Below are 26,198 nucleotides of genomic sequence, written 5' to 3' on the forward strand. Positions count from 1 at the left end.
ATTTGTTTTTATGAATCAGAGAAATACAACTAATTTCAAATTACCAAGCCTTTGACATTACAACAACAGACCCATAAAAAGAAATTCTCACACTGCATAATGAAAAATGTCAATGGAAAAGTTGCAAAAAATTATTACAGATCAAATGAAATGAGGAGTGAATGAATGAATGAATGAATGAATTCTTCAGGCTAAGAAAATCCTTTACAGGCACATGTAAAGAAGACTGGGCAAAAGGCAGGGAGGGAAAAGTCAGCATTAGCTTTTATATAGATACTTTTACTTCTATAGACACGTCCTGGTAGCGTTCTTGAAAGGCAGTATTGTCCGAGCACCACAGCTAACTGACGTGATGCTCTTGTGATTCTGTCATCGCTTGCTTGAGGCTTAGGACTGGCAGCCTGGTTTTTACCTCCTTTGGCAAAAATGCAATCCTGGTTAATGAGACATACCACTGGGCCTCAAAATCTATGTCTGGAGGCAAAGACTGACTGGAGGCAAAGTCAGTCCACTGGGCTTAATTACTAACTAAACAGCAGGACTACTGTAAAGGACAAGAGACAACCAAAGCCCTCATCGAAGATAAAGAAGATTCAAAATAGAGGGAATTGTCTCAAGAAAAAGGGAAAGAGAGAGAGTGTGAGCCAGTTACGGAAAGGAAGGATGGAGGAGGGAATCTCTACCCACAAAAAGGAAAGAGAAGAGATGTGCACTCGAAAAATATGAATAGGAAACTTGCATGTCTATTTCCAGTGTGTTTGTAAAGTAAAAGAAATAGCATGTATCTTCTTGATTAAAAAAAAATAAAAGAAATAGCATGTATCTTCTTGATTAAAAGTCATTGAACCAAAGTTCAAATCTTGACACCACTTATTAGCTGTGACTCTGGGCTCTGACCGCTCCATAACCCAGTTTCTTCATCTGTGAAATGGGGCCAATAATAGCATCTACTACATTGGTTTGTGAAAATTAAATAAGTATATGAAAGTACTTAGCTCCGGGCCTTGCATAAGTTCTTCACAAATTCACAAGTTTATGCATATGCAGAGACCACACACATACTCACAGAAACACATGCATTTGTGTCTGTGTCTGTGTCTGTGTCTGTGTGTGTGTGTCTTCATACCCTTCCTCCGACCTCCTCACACTCAAAGCCTCTTTCACTGCTGACTCTGTATTCCTTGACTTAACAACAAGCCTTTTTAAAAATATGCTTGAGGGCATCTGAAAGAAACTCAAAATTCTTGAGACAGTAAGAATATTAAAATCATTGAGTGCAGCAGTCCATGAACCACAGACTACTAAAACTTTATACAGAAATTTAATGTGGTAATGGGAATTGCTAGGTGGTAATCAAAATGACATCGTTTTAATGCTTTCTATTCTTGTATCTTGTCATTTAAGAATTTTCTGCAGACAACCTCAAGAGTTCCATAAAATTACACAATTCTTTGCACTCTTGTCATTTTTCGTCTGCAAAAAATTTTAATCTGCTAGGAACCCAAGTTGCTTCCACTATAAATAGCTGATACTGGCATGGATGTAAAATTAACGTGATCATTAGATCAAAGTTACTAGGAAAAGCACTGGAAAATGTATTCATTGTGTTTTTTAGACTTTTTTTTCTTCTTTCATGGATCACAAAATAATTTCTGTTTAGAATATTCACATTTTGTTTTCCTGAACATGGTTTTATTTCCAGACTAAATGCCTTCTCTAAAATTTTTTAAAAGGCAATTTTTAAATACAAATTAATCCTACCTCTCCACAAGGCAGGAGAGCTCAGGGATCAAGTGATCAGAGGGCACTGTGTTCAGACCATGACCCTGACACTCAGTACCTGGGCACATTGTTTTATCTCTGCTCATTGGATTTCTCTCACATAAAATAGGAGTAATGCTCATAAGTTATCAGGGAGATTTTTTAAACTGTTCACTAGTAGAGAATCAAGAATCAAATGGTAAGCAGTGAGTGAGTGAACGTTAGTATTATCATGATTATTACAATTTAAATTGATACATGACACCACAATAGACTATGTGCAGAACGCAATTCATTAACATTACATATTATTATATGTGTTTCAATCTTTTTGTTTTAAGCTGGTTTTTTTCATAAAGACAAAAAACATCATTCATACTTTTTTTCTTTTTGCAAAAAATGGTGATATGCAGGAAGCATATGTAATTGTTTATAAATCTAGAGTTTCTTTCACATGGGCAAGACTATAATGATCCTTAGCACATCACCATAAGCAAGCACCAGATTCAGTATTCCTATTACCATATTTGGACGATTATAAATGAGCACATTATCTGGTTTGTGTTGTCCCAGTCTCAGTGCTTCTTCTAGAAGAGGGATGTATTCTACTCTTCTTCCAGGTTCAATCCCAAATGATGCTGTAACAACCACCTTGGGCTACAAAGGAAAAAGCACAGTAATTGAGAAAGTTGAGCAGCTGATTAAGGTAAGTATAATATTCCTGGTTCAGGCTGGCAATTTAACATTCAACAAGAAGTGCTGTAATGATTCTGTTCTCTATTGAGTAAATGGCCTGAAAACAATAAACCCTTTGTAAATGTTGTAGACCTAACAACTTCCACAGAGATCTCGCTTACCTGCTCCAAACTTTACGCTCGGTGATGCTTCGGGCCAATAAGTATGAGCTATTTAAAAATACTTCTCAAAGAATTCATGAGGCCACGCAGAATTGCCCTGAGCTGGTGACACGCAACGCTAGGGGCCCCTCACTAACCGAGGCCCCCATACTGGCTCGTCTGTGCTGAGGTTTTGGTATTTCTTAGGTGGGAAGGGTCAGCCTATTGCTACTTAGGAAGGGTTACTACATTTTTTTATGTCAGCATCTCTGCTTAAGTGTGACCACAAAAAAAAGGGGGATCTGAATCTCTGATTTATTTTTTCTTTTATGATTCTTTTCTCATTCTAAATACATTCATTTTTGCCAAATACTGCACTTGTAACTTTGTTGTATTTTTCTTAAAAGGGCCCCCAAATGATTTAAGCTTCAAACCCCACAGAGCCTAAAGTTCCAGAGTCACTAAGTTACACTTGGAACTTTTCTTGATCTGACAACTTGCTAGTCCTTCTTCAAGATATACTAAGGTGTAGCCAAAAGGTGTCCCTGGGGGGAGTTGAAGAAGTCAGGGTTAATGTCCATTCTGGGCACGCCTCAGGTGCCCAATTGTAGTGAAAATGTTCCCTCCCCCCCCCTTGCAAAGGAAGCTCCCCAAGCCCAAATTTGGATCTCATTTATCTCTGAGTCTTCTATTCCTGGTCCAATGCTTGCCATACCATAAGCTCTCAATAAATGTTTCTGGAATGGAACCAAAATCCTTATTAATTTGCAGAAACAAACATGTCTTTATCCTTTTAAGTACACTACTTCTTCACCAAGAAATGGTGAAGCAAAGGAGGCAGATAATAAATTATTCAGGAGACAGATAATCAATCCACGATAGTGCATCTATTCCTGAATTCTGATTTCTAGTTATGATGCATTTCATCTAGGAAAGGTTTATATTATACCAAGTATATGCATATATCACACTGTCTGATTTTTGAATATTATTTAATATTCATGGAGCTGAAACTCAGTGCAGTTACATAGCCTGCCCCAGGTCATGAGTGGTAGAATCAGAAAGATTCCAGGGCTACTTCTGTCTGCTTACAGAACCTTTCTCTTCCCGCTGTATCAGGCTGCCTTTTAAAAGAAAAGACAAAGGAAAGAAAAGAAAAACAAGTCTTGCTTCCTTTTATTATATTTTTAAAGACCCGACATTTAAGTAGAGTTCACATTTTTATATCTATAATACTCATAAAAATAATTCTAGACAACATTCCCTAAGATTAGAATTCAGAATAAATGAAAGTAAGTTCCATATCAAATTAAAAATATATATAGAATATATCAAAGCTTGAATAATTTAATAAAGTCAAAATTAGACTCTTTCCCTCAAAAAAGAATCCTTTCTACATTTCTATTCAACAGCCTTTTATTGGAGATTTTATTTGGTCTAAGCCAACTTGTTAGGATACTGTACAGTCTTTCCATTTTCATCTGTTAAAATAAAGCTTTTTCTTGAGGTAATTTATTTGAAAATCAGGACATCAAAATCATTCCTGATTTCAACTATTCATTCTATCCAAGTATCTCAGATATATATCTCCATCTTCTCACCTTTAATTTGACCTGCTCAATGGTCATGCTCATAAGTATATACACTTATTCCTTACAAGTAAGGAATAAGTATATTCCAAGTAAGTATATACACTTACACACTCCTTAGAAGGGTGTGTGTGTGTGAGTGTGTGTGGATGCGGGAAACAGAGGCAGAAGAAAAACTATTACATTTCCTATAGTCCGTTGACAAGTCCTTGAAACAGAGTGATATTCCTCTAGGAACTCAGCTGTCTCGATATTAATACTTTGTTAAGGACAAGAGGCAATCTTAGCCCGATCCCCAGAATCCTGTATGTTTACTTTAACATATAAAAATTCCTTTGGAGGGGCACCTGGTTGGCTCAGTGGGTTAAGCCTCTGCCTTTGGCTTGGGTCATGGTCTCAGGGTCCGGGGACTGAGCCCTGCCATCATGCTCTCTTCTCAGCGGGGAGCCTGCTTCCCCGCCACTCTCTCTGTCTGCTGCTCTGCCTACCTGTGATCTCCATCTGTCAAATAAATAAATAAAATCTTAAAAAAAAATTCCTTTGGAAACTTCCTCTATCTCTACCCCCCAAGATACATGTTGGCGATCATCCCATCAATACACATCTGAAGAGTCTCATGACATTTTTTTTCCTAAACAGTAACAAATGCTCTTTTCCTAACAATAGCAGCCCCTTCAGGATCCCATTTTGTTTCCAAAACACCTGGAAGGCTATGCTCTCCCTAACCACCTCCCAACTTGAAAGTCTAACATTGGCCGCTCCTCATGAACCCAGGGCAGCTCTTTCTGCCCACAGGTCCTGTCCACGTGTTTTAATAAAACCACCATTTTGCCCCAAAGATGTCTCAAGAATTCTTTCTTGGTCCTTGGCTTCAAACCCAAATGTCTTTCCCACAACATGTGTGATGAATAAAAACACAGCCAGTGATATATAGTACACATTGTATAAATCCTCATTTTTATGTATCTCAATTATCCCACATCATACAATTTCCTTAAAAAGGAAAGAATGCATATACTACATCTCATACTTTTATCCAAATGGTGTTTAGGATTTCTAGAGCTAAAATGCTGGCATCTACAGCTTCCTCAGAGGAGCCCCTAGTTGCCTACTGGTCTGCAGGTTAGTGACTATTTCCCCCCGATTTACCTTCATAAGCACTGACTCAATATGTTTGAAAAAGAGAGAAGAAAAATCTATCCAGTTAGTCCACAAACCAGCTCCCCAGTTCTAACACCTGATCTATTACCAGATGAAGTCAGATATGCAAACCCTCACTCTCTGCCTTGCACCCAAGGGACCCTCAGTCCATATTAGCTCCCTTGTTAGGAAGGTCTCATCTCCGGCTTGTGAAACTCTGAAGGTCAACCATCTGTCATTCCCATAATGACCTTCCTTCTTTAATCAGCCCGCTGAGATTACTCTGTTGCAATCGCCCATTACTTCACAGACAGAGGACGGGCCAGTGGGTCTTATCGCAGCCTCTCTCCTCCCTCCAGCTCACATCGTATTGCAACATCTGCCTCCTCTTAGCCTTGCTTAAAACAAGACACCCACCTGCTCAGAAACCTTGATGAGTCAAGGTCTAGAGGACTCAGTTCAGACAAAACCCCCTTTGCAAGCTCGCCACCTCTCCCTCTTCAGCCCCCTCTGTCTCTTCCCTTTCCTCCAAATGAATTTTACCCATTTCCGTCTCAGGCCAGACTCATATTCTTTTTCTCTCCTTTTGGATCCCACAGCATCATTCTCTTCAACTGGCTGAATCTTAGCCAATATCTAACTCAAATCTCGACTCCAGGAAGTCTGCCTCAGCCACTCCAACTAAAAGAAGTCACTCCTTCTAACTCAGGGGTCTGTAACAATGGGTGAGAGCCAGACCCCGGCCACAGCACATGTCTGTTGAGTTTTCTAGGGACACTGTCATGTCCTCCGCGTACACTGCGTCAGGCTGCTTAAGTGTAATAACACCAGTAGCCCCCTGTAACCCGTAATGCCTAAAATAGTCACTGTCTGTAACTTTCCTGAAAAAAGTTGGCGGATTCCTGCTCTACATTCATAAGCGAATGATAGCTAACCTGTTTTTACTAAGTACTAAATACTGGGCACTGTGTTAAATGCTTTCAGTTGACTATCTCAATGATTATTTCACAACAGCCTTATCAAGTTTGTTATTCGAGTACCCCCATTTAAACATGCAATCCACCCCTCCCGATACCCCCTCTTCACCACTGTGCTTATACTACCATTCCCAGAACTATGTATGTTTTAAAGCAACTATGTGTTCCATCCACTTGGTAAGTAATTAACCAGTACTATCCAGGATAGTACCTGGCATGTAGTAGGAAGTTAATATGTTAATGAATAAATTGGTTATCAGTTATTTTCCTTGTATGTATTATACATCGCAAATAGATGGCAAGCTAACTTGAAAGGTATGCACCTAATCTTATATTTTATAATCCTCACAGCACCTAGCAAGATGTTTTTTACATAAGAATGACCCCAAAGTAAATTTCTGGTTAATGTATATATGCCAAAGAAAACACACATTTTAAGTATCCCATTTGAAAGGAAGATCTCATAACTACAGATCATTCTTGGGTGACTCATTCACAGATAAATACGGCTGCACTGTATGTAGCTACTACTGATTTCTCCAAATAAAGCACTTACCTTTGCATGATCAATACGACTACTTAGTTCTTTGGAGGCAAATCCCCCAAATATGAGACTGTGGATGGCTCCTATCCTTGCACACGCCAGCATGGTATACATCGCCTGTGGGATCATGGGCATGTAGATAACCACGGTGTCACCTTTCTTGACACCATGCTTGACCAAAACACCAGCCAGCTTAGAGACCTAGAACAAAATCATCACATCAGCAGGGTGTTTTCTGTGTTATTTCACTAAATTTCTAAGTGAAGACACTAACACTAGAAGATGATCTCCATCTTGGTAGTGGTTCAAAGAAGCCTGAGTAACACATATTTGAGGATGATGTAAGCTTAGAGAGTAGTAGTAATAAAAGCCACCCGTATTACAATGATTGACTATAAACCAACTTACTATTATTATGCCATATCAACTCTGTGGCTTAAATTTCCTTAATTATCCATTCAGCAACATAGTTACTGAGCAACTATGATGTACCAGACATTGTGTTTCAAGTCGGGAATACAACAATGAAAAATGGAGATACAGATATGTCCCTGTGGAGCTTTTATTCTAAAGGGGAGATCTGTCCAGTGAACAGAAAAGTAACATAATGGCAAATGTGGGTATATGTTGGTTTAACTGTTGAAAAAGAAGTATGTGTTAGGAAAGAAACCATTATTGAACACTTAAAAGCTAAATCAGACAGATTGTGTTATTATTATTCCTATGTTAGAAACATGGTAACTGAGACTCAGACATAACAAATAGCTAACCTGGGACCAGAGAGAGTAAATGATGCAGCCAGGAAACTATCACAAGTCTTTGAACCTCATATTCTTTGTCCTTTCTGCTGCCTGAAGCCAATCATTTTTTTCTTCATAGTTTTTTCATACTAATTATCTATGCAAACTGATGGCCCTCTATCTTGAGATCAAAGACATAAATTTCTTTCTACTTTTGACCTACGTTTTGGGGACCTAAACAGACTGAATAAATATGCTTAGACCTAACTGAATAAGAAGTTCAACATCCTTTCATTTAAAAAATGTATATTGATGGGACGCCTGGGTGGCTCAGTTGGTTGGACGACTGCCTTCGGCTCAGGGCGTGATCCTGGAGTCCCGGGATCGAGTCCCACATCAGGCTCCCAGCTCCATGGGGAGTCTGCTTCGCTCTCTGACCTTCTCCTCGCTCATTCTCTCTCTCACTGTCTCTCTCTCTCAAATAAATAAATAAAATCTTTTAAAAAAAAATGTATATTGAGCACATGTATATGGCAGACATTGTTTTCTGATACATCCGTAAACAAAACAAGAAAAAGATCTCTATCCTCAGAGAGCTTATGTTGCAGCAGACTGAATACTTACAATAATCATAAGTTAATTATGTATTGTTAAAAGGTAGTCAGTACTTTGCGGGGAGCGGGAGTAGAACAAAGTAAAGGGACTGAGATATGGGGGATAGGATTCTCAACGGGATGGTGAGGGCAGACCTCACCAAGAAAGTGGCATTTCAGGGGAACCTGGGTGGCTCAGCAGGTTAACTTGTGCCTTTGGCTCAGGTTATGATCTCAGGGTCCTGGGATCGAGCCCCCACTGCATCACAACAGGCTTTCTGCTCATCAGGAAGCCTGCTTCCCCCCGCCCCTCTGCCTACTTGTGATCTCTGTAAAATAAATAAATAAAATCTTTTAAAAAAAGGTGGCATTTCAGCAAGGACATGTACATGTTAAGAATAAGTGGATATCCATGAGTATGCTCTTTCAGGCAGAGAGATCACTAGTACAAAGGTGTGAGGGGAATCATCTAGGATGTGATGGAGTAAAAGCAAGGAGACCAGGGAGTTGGAACAGAAAGGACAAGGGAGAAAGTGGTCATAGATTAGGTCTGAGAGCTAAAGATAGGGCCCATACGGGTCCAATGGGCAGTGGGAAGGACTATGGCTTGCCCTGGGGTGTGGCTGTTTGAGATGATGAACAGAGGAGGCCTGAGACAAGGAAATGGGCCACAGGGCTATTTACAGATCCTTTCATTTCATTCTGCCTCTCCTACTTTTTCAGCAAGTTCAAAGAACTTGGAACCCTGATCATTCTTCCTTTTTCTCTTTATTCACTTCCTCTGTACAGATGGGGAAAGATGTGTGTGTCCAAAGTTAAGGGCTCTGATGAAAGATAGGAAGTCACAAACAACTCTCTTAGTGTTTTGCTTTCCCCAATCTGCACCTGCTAATTTAGTGCTATTTTTTAAGAACTCAAAACTGCCCAGGCAAAATTATGAGAAAGATATACCGAAGCAATATAAATAATCTACTTAAATTCTATATGGAGGTCAAGACCAAGAAAAACACTGGAAAGTTATATTCAAACCCTCAGGGTGCGATCCCTGTAGAAAGGGGCCAGGCTCTGTGATCATATCGCTGGGTGTCCTGTTGAAGGTACAGAGTGAGGAGAGACCAATGAGAAGAGTTTGCCCTATTTACAGCTATAACTTCAGCATCTTGAATGGTGTCTATTGTTGAATAAAAATGACCTTCATCCAAGACCCAATCTAGCAGTAACTCTATATTTCAGTCTTCATAAGGTTGCTGGAAGATGCCCCAAAACTTTTCTGTCCTCTGAAAGAAATGATATCGATGAATTCAAGAACTTTTTTGGAAAAAAAAAAAAGATTTCAAAATGACCAAATGCAACCCCAAGATGTATTTAAGTGGGAGTCCTCTCACACCTTTAAAAAAAATAGGGAGCCAACATATTAAAATTAGGAGACTTCATATACAAATCTAGATGTCCAGGTTCTCCTGAAAAATTGTAAAGTCTAGCAACACTGGGCCTCTGTTGTTGAATGACAGCAATCAATTAAATCTGATGTCAGTGACTAGGCTGAACTCACCATTTCCTGGGACCATTAATCACAGAGCATAAATTCTTCCTTCCATCCTGAGTTTAAAACATATTCTGTTACATCTTGCTTATTTTATGTTTACGCTATAGTAGCATAGTCCTATAACCATAAATGACGTGATATATACTGATAATGAATTTTCCCCCCACCCATTTCTCCCATTTATATTATCTGCTTGGCTCAGGCATCTGAACTGTGAACCACTTCCTTGAAGACAATTAGTAAATTAGGCTGCACCGGGGCTACAAAACCACTAGATGGCGTCCCTTTGGCCTTGTTAACCCTGCTTTTTGCCGCCACTCAATGTTTTGATACTGTGCTAACCACATCAGAGCTGCCATGGAAAAAAAGTTTTACATGATCAGAAGAGATAATTTCTTTTTCAGTAGTGTCCAGGCATAAATGTCACTCCAGGAAAAGTTTATACTGTAAACTGTATATTACATACATATATGAAATTATATATTTATGTCTATATATGTGAATGAAGTTGTATGGGAAAACATTTCTAGTGAGACTTCTAATAAACAGGTATATAAAAAAATTAGCTCATAGCAAGACAAATAAATGGACACTGGTTTGATATGAAATATGTGGTAATATTTCATTAAAAAATGTTTCTTACTAACATTGTATCTAGAGATAAGCGATACAGGAGCCCTAGAACAGAATACTGAAGTCTTGATTCAGACACAAATAAAATCATTTCGAAAATAAGTGTAGGCAACAGCAAACAAGAAGAGGAAAAAATCTAGCAATCCCAGCCATCTGAGAGTCCATAATCACTCAAAGAAAGTGCTATGAAACTTCAAAACAAAGGGCAATTCAATTATTGCTATTTCATGGGTCATATTGTTTTATTGACTTCCAGTTGGAAAATTATCAAAGAGAAGGAAATTCGAGGTTATTTTTGTTCATTGTTAATATTCTTATCCTACCACAGATATCTGAATGTAAATTTATAATTTCTATCGCTATCCAGAGAGAAAATAGTTAACATTTATCTCGTATAATCTACAGTTTCTCAACCAAAGGAAAAGTTAAATTGTGTCATTCACATAATCCATATTCATTTTTTATCTTCTCAAGACTGTGTTTTATCAACAATTTAATCACTTTCTATCACTCACACACCACTAAATTGGTTTTCCATCTAATGTCAAGGGTGGTACATCGATTATGAAATCACGGTCAGGCTATGCCTCTGTTAGCAGGAGGGTAACTAAGCCGTGAAGGAAGCCTGAAAAAACAAAATGGTTTTCCATCTAATGTCAAGGGTAGTACATCGAATATGAAATCACAGTCAGGCCATGCCTCTGTTAGCAGAAGGGTACCTAAGCTGTGAAGGAAGCCCGAAAAAACAAAAACAAAATGAAAAAACAAAATGAATGTACACATTCGTTTAGATTCAACACTATTTGCTTCTTCCCAGTAGAGACTATTTGAATGGACCATTTGTTTAATAGCTAATTTAGGGAGCATCTGGGTGGCTCAGTCGTTAAGCATCTGCCTTCGGCCCAGGTCATGCTCCTGGGGTCCTGAGATTGAGCCCCACGTTGTGGTCCCTGCTCAGTGAGGAGTCTGCGTCTCCCTCTCCTTCTCCCATCTCCCACTCCCCCTGCTTCTGTTCTCTTTCTCACTCTCTCAAATAAATAAAATCTTAAAAAAAAAAAGAAATCTAATTTAAAGCCATTCAAATGTATAAGTATCCTGTCACTGATTCAGCTTATACAGTATGTATATGCATATATCCTGAAGTCAAGTTTGCAGATGCAAAATAGGAAGATATAGTCCTTAAAGTAAAGAAATGCAGAGTCCAGGAAAAAGGACATATATAAATAGTAATGACAAAATAAGAAAATGTAACAACAGATATTTATGTTATGTGAAACTGTATACACATAGATTTTATTTTTTTATAGATTTGGTTTAAATATAACACACACACATTTTGATACATGCAAAAACTTTAAGTTTTAAAATTATAAAATGAAAACTTAATAGTATAAATAGTAAAAAAAATTTAATAAATCTTGTATGTATTCATTCTGCAAAATCTTCATTCAAAAGCAGTCCTTAGGTTAGTATAATTTCATGATCAAATGTCTATGACACAAATATTAAACATTAGATGAAATTGACCAAAGACTATGTTCTGTGGAGTAAATTAGCACTTGCTTCACAAACAGCCAAATGTCTCCTAAAGAAAAGCATGTTTGTATGAGAAAGATAGTGCTGGTGTCCAAATTATAGTAAAAAGATAATAATTATAGGCAATTTCAGGGTCATGTCAAAGAAAATTATATGAAAGAGAAAACGAGAGGAAGCATGTTTTCAAATTGCAATGATGTCCCACCGTACATCCTGGTCAAATCACCCACAGAAAATATAATCAATTTAAAAACCAATTATAATATCTGAAGAAGCAGTCTTCTTTTCCTAAAATTCTACTTGAAAAATAGAAACCTTCCCATGATGTTCTATATAAAAACACCTTGAAAGATGGGGAGCAAACAGGGAATTTGCAGGTGGCTCCTCAATGAAAGGTTGAATCAGAATTTTCTAAAACCCAGTAAGGATAGCCAGTGATCCTAGATAAAGATGCAAATGTGGAATAGCTTCCACAAGCACAAAGGGATGCCATCCTTTCACTGTCCGCATGCAAGCCAATGTTGTTACTGCTGAGGAGATTTAAGCTACGAGATGCCTATTCATTTCTCTCCTGGACCATTTGTCATCTCCTGGTTTCTAATCTTGCCCACTATAGTTTCTTCTTCAGAGAAACCAAAGTGATGGAGCGTCCCATCATACTTTGAATAAAATATAGTCTTGGGGTGCCTGGATGGCTCAGTTGGTAGGGGTCTGCCTTCAGCTTAGGTCATGATCTCAGGGTCCTGGGATCGAGCCACATGACAGACTGCCTGCCCAGTGGGGAGCCTGCTTCTCCATCTCCCTGTGCCTGCCCCACTGTTCATGCTCTCTCTTGTTCTCTCACTCTCTCTAATAAATAAATAAATAAATAAATAAATTTTAAAAAATATAGTCCTTACAATGGTGCACAAGGTCCTACAGGATCTGTCTCGTGGACACTCCCCAATTTCATCTTCTTCCTCTTTCTTCTCATTGCTAAACTCTTGGTAGCCCCCTGATGGCCCAAGTTTGCTCTTGTTCTAGAGCCTCTGCCTGACCTGATTTTCACTCAAATGGGCACATGGTTCTCTCCCAGCGTCCAATTGGGTCTGTGTCACTGAGTCATCTCCTTGGTAACAAGTTACAAACATCTCCTTGGTAAGAAAGCAAGTAGTTTTGTCTGACGAACATATCTAAAATGGCAGCCCAAGTCACCTGTAGCATCATATTTTCCTTCATTTATATTGTATAAGTTTTCACTTAAGTTGTATTATCTTTTTATTCATAATTTATCTCACTAATCAGAATACAATTTTCCTATGAGGAAAGATTATATCATTCACCCTATAGTGTATGATGCCCACAATAGTGCCAAATATTTATCAGGTGTCCCAAAAGTATGTTTGAATAAATACACTGACTCCAGCATCATTCGAGTCCAGAATAATGAATTCAAAACACACCTGTTTTGACACCTTTCTAAACACACATCTTTCTAAAAGGTCAGAGGTCAGCCACCCTGAAAATAAGACAAATCATCTACTAAGAACCTATCAACGGGGGCGCCTGGGTGGCTCAGTAGGTTAAGCCTCTGCCTTCGGCTCAGGTCATGATCCCGGGGTCCTGTAATCGAGACCCACATCGGGCTCTCTGCTCAGCAGGGAGCCTGCTTCCCTTCCTCTCTCTCTGCCTGACTCTCTGCCTACTTGTGATCTCTCTCTGTCAAATAAATAAATAAAATTCTTTATTTAAAAAAAAAAAAGAACCTATCAACGAATGATTAAAAAATTAATTAATTAAGTGAATGAAGTATCAAAGCCATGGACCCGAATTTCAGGTTTCCAAGAAAGCCAAGGTAAATGCTTTAAGAAGAGTTTTAGGTGAGGCAGGCTATAAACCTTCATAGTCAGGCAATAAACTAAAACAAGATTCTCACAGCATTAAAAAATAAAAATACCCTGTGGGACCCCTGGGTGGCGCAGTTGACTAAGCGTCTGACTCCTGGTTTCCATTCAGGTGGTGATCTCGGGGTCCTGAGATGAGCCCCCTGTAGGGTTCTGCATTCAGCCAGGAGTCTGCTTCAGATTCCCCCTCCCTCTCCTTCTGCCCCTGCTGCTCATGCTCTCTCTCTCTCTCTAAAATAAATAAAAGTAATAAAATTTTTGAAAAATTTAAAAGATAGAAATAAAATAAATAAAAAAATGAAAATTCTCCAATGAATTGGGAAAAAAGCACAATGCAGAGCAGACAAGCGATGTTTTTGGAAATAATTATTTCTCTCAGATAAGGATTAGATTTTTCTTTCCTTTTTAATAGATGAGTAACTGTTCTTTTTCATTAATCCATTCAGTAAATAATATGAGCTTATGCTATAAGGCCTGTATTAGACACCATGTTGGTATAAAAATAAATAAATAAATAAATAAAATATTACCCCTACCCTCAAGGAATAGTACTCTAGTCAAGAAATACACTAATAAGTAGTATAAAAAGCAATTATAAGTAATATAATAAGTAGTATAAAAAGTATAAAAAGTTGGGGCACCTGGGTGGCTCAGTGGGTTCAGCCTCTGCCTTTGGCTCAGGTCATGATCCCAGGGTCCTGGGATCAAGCCCCTCATGGGGCTCTCTGCTCTGCAGGGAGTCTGCTTCCTCCTCTCTCTCTGCCTGCCTCTCTGCCTACTTGTGATCTCTGTCAGATAAATAAAGAAAAAATCTTTAAAAAAAAAAAGTATAAAAAGTATATATGAGTAGTATAAAAAGTATATATAAAAATAAACTTATGTATGGAGAAAGTGTCCTGGACTTCAAATCATGGATAAATAGCTTCTGGCATAAAGGGAAGTAAAAAGAAGTGAGTTTACACTTCAAACAATCTCGAAAAATCTGGCTGAAAAAATTCAAGGGGATTGGTTGTCTTGTTGTTATTTTGAGTTTATGCTTAGACATTCTTATTTTGAATTCATGACTCTAAACATGGGGAAAAGGAAGCTAACAAATATTAAATGTTGCTTTCTTGTTTAACCTATTCCTTCCTACAGTATCTATTAAATTGGTTTAATACTTGTTTTCTTTACATGTATTCTCAGAATCTAATCTAATTTATAATTTATTAAGTTGAGAAGTTAGTCAAAACAGAGTTTTAGCTATAATTTTGGTAAAAATTTAAATCAGTAGTTGGTGCCTACTCATCTATAATTTCAAATGAAATACAAGTATGTCTGTCTGCTAAAATATATTTTACAATATGGCATTATACAAAATAGTTCCCCAAAATAATAAGGCTTATGGGGAAATAAGGTTGAGCTAGGGCTCAAAAATCAACATAACTGGAGCTCTTTAACATTAGTAAAAATACTATGACAGCATCATGTTTCAATGATCAGTTACGGCTTTAAACAGTGGGACTCAATGCTTCCTGTTCTATGATATTCTGCTGCAGGGCATTCACTTCCAAATTTCCTTGCAAAGAAGGACTAGTCAAAATAGCAGTTTAGATTATGTAGCAATATCATTAATTATTTTTTTAAAAACGGGAGAATACCTTCTTAGCTTTAAATTCTCAAAAACCACTTAACTCATCAACCTTTGCACTAAAGGATCTTCATTTTTTTTTTTCTTATGGTTTTCAGATTTGGATAAGGTGTTCTCTTTAAATTGTGAGAAAGGCACTTCTCCACCTGCTAACAAGGCAACAATCCAATAGGAAAATGAATGGGCAAAAGATATGAATGGGCACTTTAAAAAAGTGGAACAAATGGCCAAGAAACACAGGAAAAAGGAGCTCAAGTTCAGTAGTTACTAGGAAAAAGCAAATTAAAACCATAATGCAGTATCACCACACATTCACCAGAAAGGCCCAAATTTAAAAAAAAAAAAAGACTTGAGATTCTCAGGGCACCTGGGTGGCTCACTTGGTTAAATGGCTGCCTTCCACTCAAGTCGTGATCCCAGAGTTCTGGGATCAAGCCTCAGGGCAGGCCCCCCGCTCAGCAGGAAGCCTGCTTCTCCCTCACCCTCTGCTGCTCCCCCTGCTTGTGTGCTTTCTCTCTCTCTCATTCTCTGTCAAATAAATAAATAAAATTAAAATTAAAAAAGACTTGGGATTCTCAATACCAACTGTTGATAACTAGCATTCTCATACACCGCAACTGGGAATGTAAACTGGTACAACCAGTTTGGAAAACTGTTCAGTGAAAGTATCTCAGACACAAAAAGTTGAATAGAAAAGCCAGACGCAAATGAGTACACTCTACTACTCAATTTATACAAAGTTCACAGACAAGTAAATGCCATCAGGGATGGTGTGTACGTATCTAAATAATAATCCCCTAAAGGCTGAATGAGAAATGACAAAAATGAAGCAATAACGAATGCTTCCGGGGGCTGGAGATAGTCTGTCTCCTGATCTGGTTATGTGGGCATGTTCTGTTTGTGAAAAATCTAACAAGCATTCCATCAGGCTCTGTGTACTAACCTGAATGTATATGACATTTCATTCTAAGTTTAAAAAATGGCATGCTAGGAAAAAAACCTACACAAAGCACCGTAAATTCAATCTCATACCAGCGTCGTTCACCTACGCACAGAGCATGGAGAAGGTAATTTCCCTTTTAGAGATAATACCTTGTAGCAGAGCTGACTGTCCTACAACTCAAGTTTTCATTGCCTACTTAAGAAGTTTAAAGAAAACTAAGCATATGCACGCTTATATCCCTTCACCTCGACAATGCAATGACTGGCAGGGCTGAATTTCTGCGTATTGTAGTTTTTACATTTTAGGTTCTTGCTTAAGAAAATGCTGATGATGTGACAGACAAAGAAATATCAGATCATCTTACCCTGACAAGAGTTCTGAGAAGATGGAATTCAGACTTTGAAAAGAGCATCCTAAAGGGCAGAGTTGGAGGAAAGACTTCTCATGGGACATGGCCTTTGACTTCAGAGTAATTTTCTCCTCCAAATTATTCAACCTTCATAATTACAACTACCCGCATAATTGTATTTCAGATAATTACCTTCAGTGGAGATAACAGACACTTTCAGTTTGAATTAAATCAGGAAAATTTAGCACACACTGGATTTCATCAGTTTTCCATATATTCATGAAAACTTCTCAAATGCTTTATAGAGCTCACATTTTTATTTTGCAAATAAATAAATAAAAATTCACAATGGAACATCTGGCTTTGGCTCAGGGTCATGACCTCAGGGTCCCAGGATCAAGCCCCATATTGGGTTCCATGCTCAGTGGGGAGCCTGCTTCTCCCTCTTCCCCCTGCTCATGCTCCCTCTTATGTTATCTCTGTCTCTCTCTCAAATAAATAAAGTCTTTAAAAAAATAATTTAAAAATTTAAAAAAAATTTTTTTTTTTTTTGACAGAGCACTAGTAGGCAGAGAGGCAGGCAGAGAGAGAGGAAGGGTAGCAGGCTCCCCACCGAAGCAGAGAGCCCAATGCGTGACTTGATCCCAGGATCCCGGGATCATGACCTGAGCCAAAAGGCAGTGACTTAACCCACTGAGCAACCCAGGCACCCTAAATTTAAAAATTTTTAAAAATCACAACTGTTTGAATACCAAGGAAATCAAACTTACCATACACAAATGGAGGTACACTCAAAATGAAATTAGAGAAAATAAATTCAAAGTAAGAATTTCTAAAAATGATGAACAGTGTGTATAATATATACATCCAAATACAAACATAAACTCACACACTAGCCTTTATTTCACTGCTAGAACCACTAACTTGTAAAGAGCTACCAAGAGGAGAACACACACACTTGTCCTGGGATACTGATCTGAGTTGCAAGTGTAGAAGATTCATGGAGGAAATATTCATCTTGAACTTCCAAGCCAACTGTAAAAAAGTTACAATTCTTCACAGGTAGTAAGAGGTCAGAATTTACTTAGAAAGAAGCTCATGTTATATTACTGATATAATTCAAAGATAAGATGTTCCCACACTGAAGGAACTTAGAGTCATTTAGAAATTTTAAATCATATTTCCTTCATGCATTCCTTCATCATTCAATACATGCTCACTAGGCACCAGTCCCCACTCTGTGAACAGAACAAAAGCCCCTTCCCTCAAGGAAAGTACATCCTAGAAGAGAAAACAACACAAAAGAAGTTAGCTAAGTAAAAGAAAAACAATGGTACTGAGTAATAAATGGCAAAATTGAAAAGAAAGCAGAAAAGGGAGGTCTGAAGTGGTGTGGATGTGGGAGCATTTTTATTTACGATGGCTAGGGAAAATCTCATCCAGCTCCCATGGAAAATAACATCCAGCTACCATGAACCGTAAGATACCTGGAGGAAACACTATCTCAAGCAGAAGGCAGCTAAGTACAAAGGCTTTAAGTCAGGAGTGGAGTGAGCTGAAAGTTAAATGCAGGAGGCAGTGGGCTGGGGTGTACAGTGCATGGGGCTGGGGTGTGCGATTCATGGGTCTGGGGTCCGTGATGCATTGGGGCTGGGTGTGCAGTGTGTGGGACCGGGATGTGCAGTGCAGTGGGACCAGGGTGTGAAGTGCACCGGGGACAGGGTATACAGTGCATGGGGCCGGGGTGCACGGTGCAGTGGGGCTGGGTGTGCAGTGTGTGGGACCAGGATATAGAGTGCACTGTGACCAGGGTGTGAAGTGCACGGGGGACAGGGTATACAGTGCATGGGGCCAGGGTGCATGGTGCAGTGGGGCTGGGTGTGCAGTGTGTGGGACTGGGATGTGCAGTGCAGTGGGGTCAAGCTATGCAGTGCAGTGGGGCCGGGATGTACAGTGCATGGGGCTGGGGTGCGGTGCATGGGCCCGGGGAGTGCAGTGCGGCAGAGCCGGGGTGCGTGGAGCAGCGAGGCTGGGAGTAAGTCACAGGAGGTGATGACACAGAACCACAGGTCACAGGGAGGAGTGGCTTTTGTTTTTTTTTTTTTTTTTCAGTGCTGTCAAGACAAAGTACTAATCTGTCGAGTGGTCCTGAGAGCTCTCAGAGTCTGGTTCACTGGAGCCCCATCTCCCCCACTGCTCGTGCTTGTCCTTTATGCCAAAACCACCGCGGGGGCACTAGGTTCTCCCTTCCCTGAATATCTCTGTATGTGTGATTCCTTCTGTCGGCAGGACTCTCCTTCCTACGATTTCCCTTCCCACTTCTGGTTGTTTGGGCTAATTTTAGGCATTGACTCTTCCGAAAGCCTTTCTGTGCTTATTAACAGTTGGCTGAGCTGCATGTCTTCCCATGTGTTTCTACAGATCATAACACTGCCCTCTAACATGACCTTTATTACATTTACATAGGGTTCTTAGCTCCTTAAAATTAGGAAATGGGTGCATTTCCCTTGTACCCCTTGTTCCCAACAGGGTTTGGCATACAAAACAAACATTTGTTCAATGAACGAACAATGGATCTTGAACCAGGCTCAAATCTCTCTCCAAAAAATCTTAATAAAGGACTGTATAAATTATCAGAGCTACATAAAAGGTGACAGTTTTGGAAAAACTCTACTTCTGAGTCATTCTGTAAAATCTTCAGATCCTTCATGTCACTGAAACAATTTAGCCTAAAATGTGTCTGTTCCCTAATTAAATAAGAAATGCTAACTAACTTAATAAAGTTTTACTTAGCCAGAAACTCCCAGTAGAAATGAGACAGGGGAGATTAAAACAAGTAAAGTACAAAGCCACTTCTCATTGTTTGTTCTCAATGGCATTACCATTAAATCTTTCTTTCTCTGCCTTCTCTACTTAATAAAGTAAAGGCCACAGGGAACCGGGAGCAGGTAATCAAAGCCAAGCACAATGCCTCCCTCTTTCCTAACACTTCTTCCTTTAGTACTTTAGAGAAGAAAAGCCTGGGGAGTCAGAAGCTGCCAGCAGGTGAGAGAAACAGGCCTTTTAAGTACTTTGATGTCAGGCTAAACTGAAACCAATGAACCAGTACAAACCTCAAAAGGGTCTAAGAGTCTAGACTCAATATTAGAAAATCAAGATGACTTAGCAGAAATGCTTCTAAGCAAAATGTGTGTGCATTTATCATAACGCTTAAGCAGTTGATTTAAAAAACAACAGGAAATTATTTAACTCTCCTTAGTTTATGTTTCTCTAAAGCCTTCTCTTTGGCTCTGATGGTTATGTATCAAATTCAATATTGGTGTAGATAATATTCAGAAATATATAAGGAAAGTTCCTAATCCGTATGCTACTTAAGATTTGCCTGTGTCTTAGGCCTTAATATTAATAAAATGAAACTGTGACAATATGCCCAAATCAGAGGAGTAAATTTTTAATCATAGATAAACCCTCATCTAAAAGCCAAAAATGCAAACCTAAAATAAAACACAGGGTCCAGAAGGTTATCGGGAGACTTACATGATCTCCTATAATAAAACGTGGCCTCAGATGACTAACAGAGTCATTTGCTAATGGAGTTCTTTCTCTCCTCAGCCCCAGTATGAGCTCTGTTCCTGTATAATTCATTCTGAAAACAGAGTTCACACTTACAGACCAATACAAAGTACCCAAAGTATAAATGTGTCATTATTTTGTTTTGTTCTGTCTTGGGCTGCCTTGAACTCCCTTCTTACTGGATTGGAATTCCTCCAGTATGAGTCCTGAGGGAGCGAGGGCCCCAATTCCTACTATGAAATCAAAAGAAAAGAAGGCATTTCTTCCTCCTCTTTCTGGAGGAAGAATTGCCTGATACTTTAGGCATGTGACCTAAAATTGGCCAACTAGGTATGCCTACTATGTCCGTCTAGGGGGTTACCTCAAGTCGGCAAGTCTAGTTACCAGACAATCTGTGGTTTCTCCTTAAACGTTTATCTCTGCCCCTTCTCCCTTGGGGTGTGTCATTTTTCTGAACCTGGTACTTTAGTTTTCCCTTTTCATGAATTCCTCTTATGTTTTAGTCCGCTGAAGCTGGCATTCACCGATAGAACCAGGCTGAGACCCAGCTTGAGCAAAACTGGATTAAATTTCTCTCTTGATTGTTTGCAACAACTCAGGATTGTCCCCGTTGTCTTTTTTGGAAATCTCTTAGAAGTCTAAACAGGAACACTGTTGATGCAAAAGGATATAATTTCTGGGAGTCAAGGAAAGTTGACCAAATTTTCTAAAAACCAAGTAGAAACCCTAAGTAGGTTAAAAAAGTGAAAGAAGACAACGTGCTTTTGAATGACTTCATTTAAAAGCAAATGTTTCCAAACCACCTCTGCTACACAAGTAGTTCTCAACCAGTAACAGCTTGCCAACCAGGACACATTCAGCAATGCCTGGAGACATTTTTGGTCATTTCACAACTGCAGGAGGTGCGCTACTGCCTCTCATAGGTAAAGACCAAGAACGCTACCAAACATCTACACTGCATATAACAGCACCCTTAACAGAATTCTCTGGCTTAAAATGTCCATAATGTCGGGGCACATGGGTGGCTCAGTTGGTTAAGCATCCAGCTCTTGATTTTGGCTCAGGTCATGATTTCAGGGTCATGAGATCAAGCCCCATGTTGGACTCCGTGCTCAGCAGGGAGTCTGCTTCTCTCCCTCTCTCCCTCTCCTTCTCCTTTGCCCCTCCCCACTCATACTCTCTAAAATCAATTAATTAAAATAATAAATAAATAAAATCTCAAGAGCATCAAAGCAGAAACCCTTCCCTATACTTTTATCTCCCTTAAATCATATGTAAACAAATGCCCCCACCGAGCCAGAATACATGTTGCTCAGTCCACAATCCCCAAACACTTTTATAATTACTTCTGAAACCTCATTTCTACCCTAATGCTAAAAAAACAACAAAAAAAAACTGATAATTCATCTGTCAATATTGTGACTCACCCAAAAACTACACAGATGGGAAAGAACAAACAAACAAGAAAAAAAGAGCAAATTAGGGAAAGGCACAGTGTGTAGAAAGACCTGCAAAGGACGAGGAGTGCCGGAGGGCATGACCAGACAACCAAGGTGAATCGGTTGTGTGCTTGGCCCAGAAGGTTCTGGAAATGAACCTTCGGGAAATGCTTCATTCCAAATGGCTTCTACATCCTGGGCAGGTGAGGGGGGTGCAGATTTTACTCTCTAATAGCAATTTTTAAGGAAAAGGTTTTTAACGGGTTTTTTCTTAAAGAGAAAACTCTGGTGTATCATGTCAGTTGGTGATCTAATAGGAGGGGAGCCTGGTAGCGGGGAAGTCGAGACGCTGCTTCACTACGAGGAATGTGGAAAAGGAGCCGGACTGACATGATAACAATGGAGATGGAAGCAAAAGCCAGGAGAGGACTTACACATATCCTTAGAGGCTTGCTAAGTTCTCCCTGTAAAATGAGTCTCTTCCAGTTCTGTAACATGTAAAATAAGGGATAAAAACTGTCTATGAGTTAGCAGACCTCTAGTTTTTCCAATGCACCTAAAAGGAAACCATAGTAGTGTACGTCAATGAATCCAGCGAAGGAAAGTTACACGATGTGGATGTAGGTTCAGCAATTTCTGTATGATTTCCAAGTAACACATACAGAACATTTACGATAGTACCTGCTCCAGAACCTCTTTGTAGGTAATAGTTGCTTTAGTATTTGTCACAGGACTGTCATAGATGATAGCAATCTTATCTCCTTGACCGTTTTCAATATGACGATCGATGGCATTGTAACAAATGTTAAGCATTCCTTCCACGAACCTGAAAAATTGGAAGGTAAGTGTTAGTAACTCTTTCCAAAATATATTGTTGCCTAACTAGTTTGTGTATTTCTAGTCTGGCATCACTGCCCTTAAAATAGTGTTTCCCCATGCACACTAAGCCAGATAATGATGCATACAAAGTAGATATTTAAGATGGTACAGAAGGGACATCTTTTTTTTTTTTTTAAGATTTTATTTATTTACTTGAAAGAGAAAGTGCAAATGCATGAGTTGGGGGAGGGGTAGAGGGAGAAGCAGACTCCATACTGAGCAGGGACCTAGATATGGAGCTGGAGGCTAAGACCCTGGGATCATGACCTGAGCCGAAGGCAGCCCCTTAACCGACTGAGCCATCCACGCATCCCCAGAAAGGACACCTTTATTTTAATAAATATGTATTTGCTTTGATGTGCACTAAAAAAAAAATATATATATATATATATATATATATATATATATATATATATATACCTCACACTTCAAGGGGATAACTTTGTGGGTTTTATTGTTAGGAAGAAACTAAGTATAGAGCACCAAAACAATCTAGGTTACACAGATGAAATGAATTGTATATAGGCCAAGCAAACATCAGGCTGAGAGGACAAATCATAGATGTGTGACTGAGTTTGGGTGTCTGCTATAAAAAGACAAACTTACTGGAAAATTCAATTCTTCTTTAAAAGATATATATAGATACAGATATAGATATATAAATTTTTTTTTTGCTTCAATGAAGTGTGATGTCTCTGGTTGCACAGAGAACAGATAAGCTCTGTTCTGCATCTTTGAGATGTTTCATAATTTGAATAAAGAATGAACGTACACATGAAATTTTAATTAATTTTTTGGAAGACCTTTGCAATTGAGTGCTTTTCATCTCCTAATTGTTCACTAGCCTCCCAGTGAAAATATGGACACCAAGTAGATAGACAGAGATACTTTTTAAGGAACTATATCTCATTTTTCCAAAAGAAAAGGCTTTGTATTTGCTACTTATTTAGGAGGAGGGGATTAGAATAAAGTATTCAAATGGACCAGTGGTCTAGTTGTCCTAATGTCAGGCTAGCAAATATTTTAACAATGCATAATAACAGGAAAGAAAAACAAAAAATTGACGCAAAAAGAAAAAGCCTTGTCAGGTAGCCGAGGCTCACCTCAGGTCTTTGCTCAAAAAGCCCCGTGTGAAATGAGGCAGTGAATTAAAAGCAGCTATAGATTTGGTGGCAGCATGAAAAAATTACACATACAGAACTCAGCAGGACGAGGCATCGCTTAATCGAGGTCAAATGACCCTACACACTGCAATAATCAGAATATGGCGACCCGACAGCACAGCACAAAAAGTAATTAATGTAAGGATTCTCAATCGCCAAGTGTGATAGATTCAGTGTTTGTTCAAAAATATTGTCTCTTGCCCTTGCCCCCACCTCCGTGAGCAGAGACGACTTCCCTGGCCATGGGCTCCTCCATGCAGGCTCCTCCATGCCCTCCGGAATCAGCAGACGATTCAGGCAGAGGCCTGAACTGAACACACTTGTACAGCTGGTTTCACTCTCTTTCACCTCCTCACCCCCTGGAAGAGCCTCCTGGTGCTCCTAGGCCTCCTCGGCCTCCTCCCCAAGCAGGAACTGGCAGGTGGGAGTAGAGCCCAACAGAAGCGGGGAACCCAACCCAGTCAGATCCAGGTCTTGGAGCCACGTTTCCAGTCATGCCCATCCTGGGTCATCTGACCCTGTGACAACCTGGAGATACCTGGAAATAACCACTGAATGTGTTGGGATTTGGACATTTTTGGGGATACTGGATAGGCAGTGCAATTGTGGCCATAATTAGCAAATATGCCAAGAAAAAAGGGTAGTTTGCTCAGCATTTTGTGGCAGAAATAACAAAAGATGTTTTATAGGATTTTCTCACAAAAATATTTATTTCTATTTTTTTGGTTTTGTTTCTGTTTCTGAGACAGAATATTAGAGTACTGGCTTGCTGGAATACTTGTCAATGTTGTCATTGCTCTTTCTTTTTCTCTAGGACTTCCACTCTACCATACTTTGTGCCTAATAATTAATTCCACTCATGACCGTGCACAAAAAAGGGGCCCCCTCAATACTAAAGAACATGAGGAATTCACTTTATCATCTGCTGATTGTTCTTCCACCTCTTTACTTATTTCTTCCCAATACCTTTCATGGAATCTTCTTCCTCTGTCAAATCTTTGACCAAGATTCCTAAGGCTCCATATCCATCCCTTGGCTCACTCTGCATACACTCTCCGGGTAATCTTTACACTCATATGGCTCCAACTTCCACATTTGGCTCCAGCCCTGACCTCCTTTCTGACTTCTGGACCCTTATAGCCAACAGTCTGCTGGACATGGAAGGGTTTCAGAACGAGCGTTCCCAAAACATGCTATTTTGATGTGTGGCTTATTTTGAGCAGAAGACAATCAAGGCCCAAAAGATTCGGGAAGACCTTTATACTGTGCCCTCCCCCCAGGCCCCCACTACTTCACTGCTTCTAAGAATTTAGTTAGATGGCCTGGTCCAGGAAAAGATCTATCAACCAAAGGTACTACAAAGAGTATGGGCCAGGCATGGTAGGCTTGCGGGGAGCACTTGGTAGGACTTATTTGTTCAAATTCCTGGTCTCTGCAAACAAACATTTGCTCTTTCCATCTTCCTGTGAATTGTATTCCTTCCCTTTGAAGCTCTAGGCCCTCACCTGCTTCACCTTAGCTCACAATGGCATATAAGCCTGAACAGTCTGTCTTCAAATCTCTCACATCTGTATGAAGCTCCCATACATTCACAATTAGTTTTTTTCTTCCTATTAATTTCATATTATGTCAATTTAAGTAACAGATCAGCCAAAAGAACCTAGATGGATAGAGTAAAACATTTTCTCACCCAGACAACATCACTATTTGGAAAGAATAACATGTCCAAAACCATAGTCATTTTCACCCCAGGTCAACCCACTGCCCCATCCCAAGTTCAAACCCTCCCCTTCCCCTGTTTTCCATATTTCAAGGAACAACCTTACATCCGGGGACCTGAATTAGAAACCCCAGAGTCAGATTTGATCCCTCATTCTCTACATTCAGTTGGTCATATGGAAGATCACATTCCATCTCCCTAAACAATCCGTTCTCTCATTGATAACCTGGGCTAGAATTACTGCCTCCTGCTTAATCTCCCCGCCTCAGTCCTCAACCCATCCTCTCAAGTCACCTCTCTATGCCGCTAGAATGTTTTTTAAGTCAGTCTGAGAAAGACAAATTCCATGTGACTTCACTTTTAGGTGGAATCTAAAAAACAAATGAATTTACAAGTAAAAAGGAGAATCCCCTGTGTAAACAGAGAACAAACTAATGGCTGCCAGAGGGAAGGAGGTGGGGGGATGGGTGAAGGTGAGGAGGAGATACAGGCTTCCGGTTATGGAATGAATACATCACGGAGGTGAAAGGCACAGCATAGGGAATATAGCGAATGATATTACAACAGCATTTTACAGTAACGGATGGCAGCTACACTTGTAGTGAGCACAGCATAATATAGAGAAGTTCAATCCCTATGTTGTACACCTGAAACTAAAGGAACACTGTGGTGCTCGCTTCGGCAGCACATATACTAAAGGAACACTGTGTGTCATCACACTCAA

The 26,198-nt window shown here is 39.4% G+C and overlaps 1 protein-coding gene across 1 annotated transcript in view; it reads right to left on the reverse strand.

Annotated features, from left to right (window-relative positions):
• The window catches only part of ACSS3 (acyl-CoA synthetase short chain family member 3), a 158,399-nt gene that overhangs the window by 102,207 nt on the left and 29,994 nt on the right, over positions 1-26,198 (reverse strand). The window contains exons 2-4 of the mRNA XM_044229251.1: positions 22,394-22,538; positions 6,860-7,048; positions 2,284-2,418 (exon numbers count right to left, since the gene is read on the reverse strand). Coding sequence (XP_044085186.1) covers positions 2,284-2,418; positions 6,860-7,048; positions 22,394-22,538 — 469 coding nt within the window. The remainder of the gene's footprint in view (positions 1-2,283; positions 2,419-6,859; positions 7,049-22,393; positions 22,539-26,198) is intronic.

This window comes from Neovison vison, chromosome 12 (genome assembly GCF_020171115.1).
Source record: "Neovison vison isolate M4711 chromosome 12, ASM_NN_V1, whole genome shotgun sequence".
Classification (NCBI taxonomy): domain Eukaryota; kingdom Metazoa; phylum Chordata; class Mammalia; order Carnivora; family Mustelidae; genus Neogale; species Neogale vison.